This window comes from Carettochelys insculpta, chromosome 1 (assembly GCF_033958435.1).
Source record: "Carettochelys insculpta isolate YL-2023 chromosome 1, ASM3395843v1, whole genome shotgun sequence".
Classification (NCBI taxonomy): domain Eukaryota; kingdom Metazoa; phylum Chordata; order Testudines; family Carettochelyidae; genus Carettochelys; species Carettochelys insculpta.
Genome location: NC_134137.1, coordinates 247,947,098 through 247,959,672, shown reverse-complemented (window position 1 = coordinate 247,959,672; position 12,575 = coordinate 247,947,098). Strand labels below are relative to the sequence as shown.

The 12,575-nt window shown below is 40.2% G+C and overlaps 1 protein-coding gene across 5 annotated transcripts in view; it reads right to left on the bottom strand.

Moving 5' to 3' along the window:
• Window positions 1-550: 550 nt before the first annotated feature.
• Window positions 551-12,575, bottom strand: part of SULT4A1 (sulfotransferase family 4A member 1) — a 43,799-nt gene continuing 31,774 nt past the window's right edge. For 2 of the 5 annotated variants that reach the window (XR_012646756.1, XR_012646762.1), the window contains exons 3-8: window positions 11,376-11,456; window positions 11,142-11,268; window positions 9,268-9,362; window positions 8,131-8,269; window positions 4,165-4,294; window positions 551-3,304 (exon numbers count right to left, since the gene is read on the bottom strand). Coding sequence is in view for 1 of the 5 variants with exons in the window: in XM_075003802.1 (XP_074859903.1) it covers window positions 3,192-3,304; window positions 8,131-8,269; window positions 9,268-9,362; window positions 11,142-11,268; window positions 11,376-11,456 (555 nt within the window). In the remaining 4 variants the exon portion in view is untranslated. Of the gene's footprint in view, window positions 3,305-4,164; window positions 4,295-8,130; window positions 8,270-9,087; window positions 9,168-9,267; window positions 9,363-11,141; window positions 11,269-11,375; window positions 11,457-12,575 lie in introns of those variants that run through there. The other 3 variants (XR_012646754.1, XM_075003802.1, XR_012646758.1) reach the window with 3 other exon arrangements.

Genomic DNA, 12,575 nt, shown 5'->3' with positions numbered 1-12,575 from the left:
CGGCGTGTGATTTGAAAGCCACACTTTCGAATCGCCGTGGCCACCATTATGCTAACGAGGAGCTGCATATTCATGGCAGCGCCTCATTAGCATCTTTTGAACCCGCTCATTAACATGCTCCTTCCAAAAGGAAGGAGCTCATGTATACACAGGGATTGTGTTCAGCACCTGGTAAGGTCTGGGTCTCAAGCATGTCACCTTCTGTGTTGTAACAGCCCATTTTTAATTTCATTAGAGTGTGAGCCATCCAGCTCTTCCTAATGTTTTCTGCAGAGTCTCTGACTTGAACGATTTACAACAACAAAACTTATCAAAACTGAGTTCCAACAGCTGTTCCAAGATACAGGTTGAGTATCGCTAATCTGGCACCCTGGGGAGCTGTCCAGGGCCAAACCAGAGAATTGGCTAAATCGTGGCAAGTCAATATAGGAGCAAGTGGATCTCTTTATTATTTTTATCTTGCCAAAGGCAATAATTGGAACAGTTTTGACAGTTCCTAGCCGAGGCTTACTGGCTCTCTTCATAACAAAGCACCAGTATTATACAATTTTATTCTATTAGGACATAATAGCATAAATACAAAACACAAACGAAATATATAATCATACAGGTAAATCTATACATTTATTCACCTACAGAGATGCCTGAATTCCACTTACCAAGTGATGTGACAAAAGTCGGATAGGTCAAGGGCAACAAACAAAAATTCATAGAAGCCCCTGACCTGTCTGAGATTTTCATTAAAAACAATGGGAGCTGGGGACACTAACTGCTGGTGGGAGACTGACAGCTCCAGCCCAGGCTGCCCACCATGGTTCATGGCTCACAGGTCCAGACCCTGCATCTCCCAGTGGCTGAGAGTTACAGCCCCAGCCCCATAGGGTGGAGTTGAAGCTGAATATGTTGCATAAGTCACAGAATCCCTAATCTCCATAATAAAAATCTTATCATGAGGCACATGCTGCTGCATTTCTTGCAAGAAATGTGTTAGGTGCCTAACTCCATGACAGTTTGTGGCTAAGAATCCCAAATGGAGAGAGGTGCTTCCATCCTGCCCCATCTTAGGTGTCTACATCCCTTGAAAGGATGGAGCTTAAGCTCCACCCTTCAAACCAATTGCTGCTGTTTAGCTAGGGCTCAACTTCATGACTTTTGTGCTGCTTTCCTATCTCTCCCCATGAATTGCACACCTAACACACAGCTGTGAATTCCACTGTGTGGCAAGGTGCTTTACTGACAGACGTTATAATGATCAGTTTTGCAATGTCTAAGTCCCTTTGTGGATTTAGCCCAAAGTCCTTAAACCAGAGCTTAGATGAGACTTGGGTGGGCATGAGCCTTGAACTAGCTTTCCGCAAAAGGATGAATTTCGACCAATAAGAAGGAAAAGGGTTGTGATGCCGTAGGCAACAGTAGGAGTATCCATGGGTGAATCACCCTGTTCCCAGTCATTGAAGCAAAAATATAAAAGATGCTAGAGCTACTATGTATGCACATCTGACCTTCTGATAATTGACAAGAACAAAATGAGCTAAAAACAGACACACTTCTCAAATTATGTATACTAGTGAAATAAATAACTAAACTCCCATGCATGGGACATGTCTTTATTAAATAGGCAAGCGAGCACAGGAGCATAATGTATAGTGCTTAAAAGTCATACAGTACTAAAAATATAAAAATAGAAATAAAATTTCACTGAAAGCAGTTTCACTCACAAATATACCAGGAAAGATGATGTCAAGCCACACCACTTGCCAAACTGCTGTACTGACAGGTTATTTTCCAACAGAAGCAAAATATTAAAATTTGCTAGTTCTTCCTCACAGCATTTGGAAGATTTAATAGGAGGTCAGCAAAATGGACCTCCTGCAGCTGAGAACCTAAAAACACAGATGTAATTAACAGAAGGACCAAACATACAATAATTCTGTAGACTCATTATTACGATAGCCTGCACCAAGTTATATATGTAAATAAAAAGACTTCAAAATATTAAGCTCAAATCCTGATTATAATTCAGACTATTAATGTCCAACAGTCAATTACTGAAGCTGTATTCTGCATAAATACTATCAATTGCGTAATACTCCCATCTGCTGGAGTATCCTTCAAGTATCTTTTTCAAGACCTGCTGGTGCGTTTATGTATTAGTACCAGCATGTATGTCCATCTTCTGCTTATCTCTGAGAGGGTCTAAAAGTGCTAAAAATACTAAGTTCCATAAACTCCCAAGACATCAATAAAACGTGAAGGTGCTCAGAATCCATAAAAAAATCCTTGCTGCCTCAGAGGATCACTGTGAATGGATGAAATTCAGACTTTTTGGAAAGCCAGCACTTATCACAGAAACCCTCGGAGAAATTGACTCCGAACCAGAGGCCCAGCACAAGCCCCATGCACCAGGTACAAGTCACTTAAAGCCTATGGTGAGGGGCTCAAGTGAGACTGAGTGGTGAACAGGCCCTTGTGATGTCCTGCCCTCTGCACAGAGATTAATTTCATTCACTATTAATACAACAATCTCCCATCAGACATAAGCGCATGCGTGCATGGAGTGACAATCACAGTTCTGTTTCATAACAGAGTTTGTCTTGCAAAGTATGTCAGCAAACAATATCTACTTAGAAATCATTCAAATAATGAAAGTAAGGAAATTGAAGAGAACACCCATCATCAGCCATTATTAATTGGGATAAGATTGTTTTGTCCTTGATATTCCAACTATAAAAATAAATGTGACAGCTAAACCCTGAGATCATTCTAGCGTATGGTTTGGCCGGTTCCTTACTTCCTTCTGAAACACATTTTTATTTGGTTTATTGAATTGAATTCAGGTTTCTTGTGAAAAGCTTCTATAAAATGCATTAAATAATCAATGTGGGGCTGAAAAAGTGTACATTCCAGTTGCATATATGATACATACCTTATACTTATATAATACATTCCATAACAGCTGAATATTCTTGTATTGTCTATGAAGTTCTTGCATGTTGACAAAGGATTAAAATGCTGAAGGATAAACAGCTGTTTAGGATCAAGAATAATAGTGTTTCGTATGGTTTACTTGGATTTTGTTTGTTGTTAAGTCATGTTACACATAAGAGCTGCAGTAATTTGTCCAGCAGGTAATAAATGAATGCATAAAGCACTTCTAGCTAATATTTGGATATCGTACATGTGCACTTTTTCTATAAATAAAAGTCAAATGTGAGATCACACTTTCCCATCTTCTGCTTATAAACTAAATCAAATTTCTCATTCATTGACACAGTGAAGATGTCTTTCCATAGCCCAACTCGTCCTGAAATACAAAGAAAGAGCATAAATCAGACCAGTGACATGAAAGCACAACAGCTTTTCTAAAATTACGTACCTGATCAGATGGGATGTCAGGCACCTCCTATGAATTAAAGAGCAATCTCTGTTTTCATTTACTTAAATGAGACTGGGGGTGCTCACACTTTGCAGGTGGTGCGATTCATTCACATATCCCCAAAAATCCCACAGAACCCCTAAACAGGTGCCACATTACAAGTACTGGCCATCTGCAAAAGGGGCGAATTTAATCCAGTATGCATTTATACTCTTGCAGGACTTGGCTCTGTATCTTTAAAACAACAATAATGGATGCCACATTTATTTTGCATATTATTACAACAGATCCTCAATTTTACAAACCATGTGACAATTGGGTAGTTCACAAACTAATATCTCAAATTTACAGTAGGTCCAGTGTACACATTGCAGTAGTGTGCACCACTAGAGATTTTGAAATTGACTGAAAATGCCTAACCTGACAGCTTCTGACAAACAAATGCTGGTACTAGCTTTCTAGCATCCAACGGAACAGTTAATATTATTAATAAAAACATTCTTGCAGTCATAGAAGTCAGGTACTGATTTCTGTTCTGCTCCAGCAACACTTATGAGACAAATACAGTACACAGCGCAACATAAAAGCATACATTATCCTTCAGGTAATAAAAAGGATTTCTCCCATTGTCTCAAAAAGAAAAGCAAAGAACCATGTAATTCCTGAATCTCCCTCTTGATACTTAAGGGAGAAATGACAAGTTTTACAAATCAAACACACTATAGTATATTTTATAAGCATCTATTTCTCAACCATAGAAACTGATAGCTTGTCAAAAAGTCACCCACCTGGTTTATCATTTGAATCATGCAACTGTGTAATTTATGATGTGATATGAAGGAAATACAAGTAATACAGCTAACCAAAATGTTCTGCTTTCACAGCAGCTCTGTTTTCTTCAGAGTAAAGGTCAATGTGCTAAAAGAAAAAAAAATTAAAGAACCAAAATAAAGCAAAATAATAAGGTAAAATGATAAATTAAAAATATTTGGAACAAATCACAGAAAACTGTGGTGTTATTGCTACCACTCTGTACAAACATAAAATGAACAGAGAAGGATAAAACTGCCATTAATGAAATTGCATTTTGAAGGAACAAAACATTGCAATAGCCAAAGACAGAAAACAAAATGATTTCAAAATAAAGAATTTTAATAAAAAGCAAACAGCAAATAAATGACAGTGCATTTAGATTACTACTATAGCTCCCTTGGCTATCAAAAATTAAGAGCTTATGTACAATGCCTAGCACAAAGGAGGAGGACTGATCCCTACCTGAGGCCTGCAGATTCTAATGCAAAACAAGAGATAACAGGAATAGGGGACACACAGGACTCTTCTGAATGCCAGGCATACAGGTTGGTTTACTGCTTTGCACTGTGACCTCCGGCTGGGAAAGCACAGCTGTCTGCCAGTTCTCAAGGCCTGCTTTCTTCTTCTATAGCTGCCATTCAAAAGACCCACAAAACCTCTCTCCTTAAGAACCTACTAGGGAGCAAAGAGGCAGCAGTACCAATGTTATAGCCTTATTTCTTGCCCTAGCTGAGCTACCACTGGGGATTAAAAGGAAGTTACCGCTACCTTTGTCTCTCTCCCACTCTCCCGCACCCTCAGAAAACTGCATGGCCAGGCCAAATGCTAACTTCGCTCTGCTATTGTACTGAAAACCAGCCCATAAACCAGCAGGAGAACAGAGAGTGTTTCTGCTATGATTTTCCTCCAGGAGAGAGGTGATAGTGGTAAGTCCCCAAGAGAGGGCTCCCTTTGAGGGCAGGGTTTCCATCATACCCCTCTTTTCGCTGTTTCCAATTAACTAGTTTAGGTGGCTCCTCATAGTGTTCTGGCTTTTGTGGATCCCATTGTTAGGCACCTAACTGTCCCCATGCACTGTACAGAGAGCCTGGGTCTGGGCAACTACAATAAGGCACTGGAATGCTCAGATGAAGTCTCTTTTGTGGACCCAGCCCTGTGTATTTCATTACAGTGAGCTACCTCACTGATGTAGACAGAAACTGGAGGGGTGTGAGGAGGGGGTGGGTGGGAATCCTTTAATTCAACCCGCTAATTCACGTGAAAAACTACAAACTGCTTTATCTTCACTAGGATTTTTACCTCATTAATTAACTTGAGTTAAGAACACTCCTTCCCCAGTGAACAGTCTATGAGGTAGATAAGAGTTACTATTATACCTATTTTCAGACAGGCGAATAAAAGTACTCAGTGACCTTTCGCCTTTGTGTCAGTCAAGCACTGAGCAGGGAATACTGCCTCTCTGCAGTCTATAGTGTGTCCTTCCATGCCAGGTCTGAAGAGTAACAGATGTTTTTTTAAAATGAAAATAAGGCACCACCTTATAAAGACTGATCACAAGCTGATGTCACGATAATATTCTAAAAAGAAAAATGGGATAATCTAGATACTTATACACCACTTAACCTGATGTCAGGTCTGAGCAAAATTATTCAACCAATAAAAAAAGGAAAGGAGGAGAATTAATGCCATCAGCATGACTTTTCGAAAAATAGATCCGCTCAAACTAGCCTGTTTTCAATGACAGTACATGTTTCATTGATAAAGGTAACTATGTAGTTATGAAACAATTATGCATTTTTAAGGCATTTGACTTAGTACAACACAACATTCAGTTTAAAAACTTAGCACTACACAATATCTACACAGCACATAATAAGTGGATTAAGAACGGGGTAACTCACAGATCTCAAATACTAGGTGTCAATGGTGAATGATTATTGAATAGGGATACTTCTAGTGAAGTTCCACAGGGATCATGCTGTGCCTGACCCTGTTCATTATGTTTATCAATGATTGGGAAGTAAAAATAAAATCAAGGCTTACAAAAATTGTGGATGATTCAAAGACTGGCAGACTGGTAAATAATGATGAGTACAGTCATACAGAATAATCTGAATCACTTGGTAAACTGGACCCCTTCAAATAAAATGCAAGATCACGCATCCGGGAACAAAGAATGCAGGCTGTACTTATAGAATGCAGGAGAATATCCTGGGAAGCAACAACTCTGAAAAGTATTTAGGAATCATAATGCCTAAATAACATGAATTCCCAGAACGATGCTGTGTCAGATGGCAGAACAAGGAGTAACGGTCAGAAGCTGAAGAGGGAAAGGTGTAGGTTAGATATTAGGAAAAACTTCTTCACCAGGCGGGTGGTGAAGCATTGGAATGCGTTGCCTAGAGAGGTGGTGGATTCTCCATCCCTTGAGGTTTTTAAGTCCCGGCTGGACAAGGTCCTGGCTGGGATGACTTGGTAGGCGTTGATCCTGCTTGAAGCAGGGGGCTGGACTAGATGACCTCCTGAGGTCCCTTCCAGCCCTATGATTCTGTGATTCTGTAATAAAGGGCTAATTCTATCCTGAGATGTATAAACAGGGAAGTTGTAAGTAGAAGTAAGAAGATGAGACCAAAAGTGGGATACTGTATATAGTTTTGGTGTCTATGTTTTGAAAAGGATGTTGAAAAATTGTAAAGGGTCAACAAAAAGGCACAGAAGTCATCTGAGGGTTGGAGAGAAAAAAAAACTTACAGTCAGAGGTCTTAGAGAACTCATTGGCTGTGTCTAGACTAGCCTGCAACTTTAAACGGGGCATGATAATAGGCTAAATCTCCCCCTGCGGCAACTTCGAAGTGTCAAACTTTCAAGTGCTGGCTTGCGTGTAGATCGGGTTCTTTGAAGTGCCTGTGTCACTTTGAAGTCCCTTTACTCCTCAAAATTTTGAGTAAAGGGACTTTGAAATAGAACAGGCACTTCGAAGTACCCATGGCTGACCCGCAGCTACATGCAAGCTGGCATTTTGAAGTTTGACACTTTGAAGTTGCTGCAGGGGAGATTTAGCCTAATGAAGTACTGCATATGCACCGCAGCACAAGCTGAGAGGTAGTCTTGACAGCCATTCTGTTTAGTTTATCTAAAAGACTGAGAAGTAAACTGATTACTGTGTATAAACACTGTCACGGAGAGAAAAAGTAGGTACTAAAGAACTATTGAAGCTATCAGATAAAGGCCTAACAAGAGCCAGTGATTGAAAACTGAAGCCAGACAAACTCAAATTAGAAAGAAGCTGCACATTTTTAACAGTGAGGGTGATTAACCATTTGAACAAACTACCAAGGAAAATGATAGATTTTCCATCTCTTCTTGTCTACAAATCAAGACACAACGTTATTGTGCAAGACATCCTTTAGTCAAACATAAGTCATTGGCATCAATGCAGAAATAACAGGGTGAAATTCTTTGGCCTGTGTTATACAAGACTAAATGATCTAAGGCCCCCTTCTGACCTGAAAGCATAGGCAGTAGTTATCTTTGCTGCTGCTTAGATGTTCATCTCCCTCTGACAACCAGGTTGTGATGGTGTTTGTTGTTTTTCAACTGAATGCCTCTTTTAGGGCCAAATGTATCACTGATATAAGCAGAGACAAATTAAAAGGTGCTACACCCAGTCCCACCAATGCTGAAGTTGGCTCTATCCCTTTAAAATATTTGTAAATATGAAATCTTCATCCTGGATGTTATTTTCTTTTAAATCACTTTCATGTCTTCTTTGTCCCCATAATAAATGGCCAAAGTTCCTATCACACTCATGAGAATTTTCCCTATGTTATTTCAAAGACATTAAAAATAATAATTTGCCAACACATCCTGGCCATTATCACTCCATCAGGTATCCTTTTGTGACATCGCCCTTGGGAAGTTACTGCGTATATAGCACATACCCCTGCCGACTGGAAGAGCTTCTGCATTACAGCATTGATCAATGAGTTGGTGGCAATGTTCCACCATGGATTCCAGCTGTGCTTTATCATAAGAAACTCCCAAGAATCTCACCAGCTGCTCAACCATTGTTGCAAGGTCCTGCGAGAAAATATTTTAAAACAAGTGAAAGTTAACAGATGTCAAGATTAAAAATAGAAATGCAAAATATATACTAAAGTGCAGTTAAGGTTGCAACCACAAAATGGTATCCTGTGCTGCTTATGCCCTTCCTGAATGTGAAAGTTGAATTCTCTGAACTCCAACATGGGAAAACCAGCAAATGATGAAGTCAGAAACACAGATGCCTAGGAAACTTTAGGTGCCTATGGCTGTGTCTACACTACAGCAATCCTTTGAAAGCAGTTGTTCCAGAAGAGATATTCTGAAAAAACTTCTTTTGAAAGATGGAGTCCACACACAAAAAAGCACATTCAAAGACTGAGCTGCTCTCTCAATAGAGAGCAGCCACACAGCCCCTGCTCTTATGAAAGAGCAGAACAGGGATCAAAAGGATCCAGTGCATTAGAAGTGCTCTTTCAAAAGAAGGGCCTGTGGAGCATCTACACGTGTTCCCCCCGCCCCCCAAAATAATTTTTTGAAAAAAGCGCTCTTCCTCATCTGGGAGGAAAAAAAAGGGAAAATGTGCTGGAAAAAGGGCCACATTCTTTCCATTTCAGATAAAAAAAGCGCACTGCCTGTGTAGATGCCCTGCAGGTTTCTTCAAAAAAGGCCCCAGCTTTTCTGGAAAAAACCTGCTGGTTTAGACGCAAGCTATGAGTTTTGTGGATAGAAAAGTAGTCAAAACTGAGCCTTCAGTGCCTAAATCTGTGATTTATACATCTACATCTGGTATTTAAATGTCTGAGCAGCACTGTGGACTTGACCTTAAATCCTTATTAATCCTCTTTAAAAATTACCTGATTTTCATAACGTCACAGTTTTCATGGAAGTTGGATGCTGCTGCTTGTGAGCAATGCTTTGAAAAATTAGGTCACACCTTTGGGAATACAAATGTGGGCTTAGGATCTGACTTTAGACTCCTAATTTGATTAATTGAATCACAATCAGTAGAAAATTCTCTCTATCATCTGATTCACCTTGTGCATGTCTTCATACTTGAGGAAAAGAACATTGGAGTCCATACGATGTTCCCAGAATTCCTGCACATGCTCAAACCACGAACCATATCCTACTGCAGAGACAGAAAACTTTGTAAGTGACAAGGAATAGGATCAATATTGTTATGAACAGAAACAAGTGAGGAAAACAAATGCATCTGGATGACTGAAGTATGTGATACTTCCAAGGGAATTTTTGATTGTATGTTTGTTTCTGAATTGCTTCTGTTCTTAATGAGGAGCGCCACTGAAACAGAGTATGGCCTCTGTCAGCACTGATGAGATCTTTAATGGTATGTTACTACAGCTGTGCATTCAATGCAAAAGTCCACTGTGTTGCATGATGAGCATTCTTTCAATCTCAATAATAATGAAACATTGCTCATCAGCTGAAAGGGAGCCTTAAAAAAAAAGTGTATCTGGCTTCCCAATCACTAGGCATATTACTGAATGGGAATGAGAAGATATTTTGGCAGTTATGTTACGTAACATCCATGTCCTTTTCACTTGGCTATGCTCAGCAGAAAGCAGAGATACACATCACCTCTCATTGAGCTGTAAGGGATCTTGGGAGGTCAGAGAGTCCAGTCCCCTTCCCTCTTGGCAGGACCAAGCACCATCCCTGCCCCCCCCACCAACCTTTTTCTTTTCTTTAAATAAATCTATTTGCCCCATATCCCTAAATGGCCCCCTCAAGGATTGAGCTCACAACCCTGGGTTTTGTAGACCAATGCTCAAACCACTGAGGTATCCCTCCCTGATTCAAGGCAGAGGATTGGTAGATGGTCTAGGAAACCATTATCTACATTTGATAAAAAGACTCCTCTTATGTGCAATGCAATTTTTAGGGCAACTCAGTATTTTCTTCATTATTTAAGTATTGAGGACATGGCCCTGTACACCAAAACATTGTTCTGGAAACACTAGTGAAAATCAAAAGTTAAAATCTATAACCAGGACATTGTAGCTATAGTGTGCTACACTGCATGTAGGCTGAAGGCCGTTTTCACATAATGTCTGCTCCCTTCTTCTTGACTATGAAGAAAAAAAACTTTCACCATTCTCTTGGGTCCTGAGCAACTCCAAAGAAGAGATGAGCGCCCTCAGCTTCCACTGAGAATGCCTGGTGTTTCCCACATGTGGAGCCCTGCATGTATGTAAATGTATACCCATGGATATGGATATCAGCTCCTCTTCAGGACTCTACCCCCAGGTAATGCAGTGGCCAAAGAAAAGGAGCACTGTGCTGCTGCTCTCAACAGCCAGCATCTTGCATCGGCAGCTCCTCCCAGCCATGTGGCTGTAACTACCCCCAGCCTTGTCATCCAGCCACATCTCCTGTCTGAGGTCATACAGACCCGCCGGCCACAGGCCTTGGGGCAGCACAGCCCTAGGGCGGGGAGGAGATGCTGGTACAAGCACCACATTCCTCTCCTTTGGGAGCAGTGTCTACTTGGAGCAGAGCCTGCACAGCAGTGGATACCGATAGCTATCCGTGGATATCCACATCCCTGGGTAGACTTGTATCTGTGCAGGGCTCCGCCCACAAGGCACTTGGCACATTCCAGGATTATGCCTTAACTAACCTCAATGGGAGTCTTGCCTGACTAAACTACAGCAGGACCGACTCCATAATGCGTAGTACTGAAGTATGTGCAACTGTTTAGATGACATGACCATTGTTTTCCTCTACATGGAGAAATTCTACAATATGAATCCACCCATTAAAAATCAGTTGGCAGTGTCCATGAAGCAACTAAAATATCACCAAAAATAAATTTATATATCAGTATTATAATAATAAATGCAATACAGAAGTAAAAGTAAATAAACAGATCGCATCATACACTTACACTTGTCATTCATAAACCTTCGACAGAATTCTTGAAATGTTCCTCTGTAGCTCATGGTTCTTAGGGAACGGTGAAATTGGTAATAGGACACTACCAAGTCTTTGGGGTTACGAGCCATGTATATTACCTATGAAATTGAAAAAATCCATCATGATAGAAATGTATTTCCTTCATTTCTCAAACTGTCCAAGCACTAGTAGGTGGTACAGCTAAATCAAATGCTAATTAATTTACCTTGGAATCACCATTCTGGAGGTCTGAAGGCAAAAATCGATATGGTAGGTGGCTTTTTATGAGGCGCGGAGATGTGAGCTCCTAAAAGAAAATGGAAGAAAAAAAACATTTCTCACAGCAGAAAAGGTGGCTGGCATCTCTTCCTGAATTGTTAAACCAGAGCTAGAGGTCAGATAATGAAATTAATGGGTATCAGGTTTACAACTAAATAAAGGAAGTTTTTCTTCATGCTGTGTACAGTAGGCCTGTAGAACTCCTTGCCAGAGGATGTTGTGAAGACCAGGACTTTAACAGAGCTCAAAAAAGAACTGGATAAATTCGTGGAGGTTAGATCCATCAATGGCTATTAGCCAAGATGGGTAGGAATGGTGTTCCTAGCCTCTGTTTGTCAGAAGCTGGATATGGATGACAGGCAGGGGATCACTCAATGACTACCTGTTCCGTTCACTCCCTCTGAAGCATCTAGCATCGGCCAACGTCAGAAGACAGGATACTGTGCTAGATGGACCTCTGGTCTAATGCAATACAGCTGTTCTTAAGGTATATTTGGTGCACTGCTTTCCACTCACAAACTCACTGCTCAAACAAATGGGCTAAGAATTTGATCATGGGTTTGCATTTGTTTCCAAAGGTCACAAGTTAAGAGAGAGAGAGAGATTTTTCAAGCAATGAGTTATCTGCAAACCTCTTACATTCTTTTTACCTTTGGGTTTTTCAAGATGAGGAGCATAATTTTCAAAAGCACTCTGGGTCTAGCTAATTCTGCCTCCCTTTAAGTTAATGTCATCAACAGGAGCAGAATTAGCTGGATGTGGAATACTTTTACATATCCCACCCTAAATATTTTTACCAGCATTTTTCTTTATTTCAATCATGCAGTGTAAAGTACATTCAGAATTAGGCTCCAGCACAGCACTTAATCAAATGGTTGATTAATGTTAGGTAAATATTTTAAAAATAGAACTTTTCCAGCCATAATCTTTGAGACAGTTTCTGAACTGTTCTTGAATAGTCTGAGAGCAGTTAAAATCATATGCTTATAGTTTATAAAGCTGTTATCTGCAATATACAGAAAAACAAGCAGTCCTGTGGCACCTTATAGCTTAATAGATATTTTGGAGCATAAGCTTTCGTGGGCAAAAACCCGCTTCATCAGATGCATGGGGAGGGCAGGTTTCAGAGGAGTATTTAAAGAGAGGG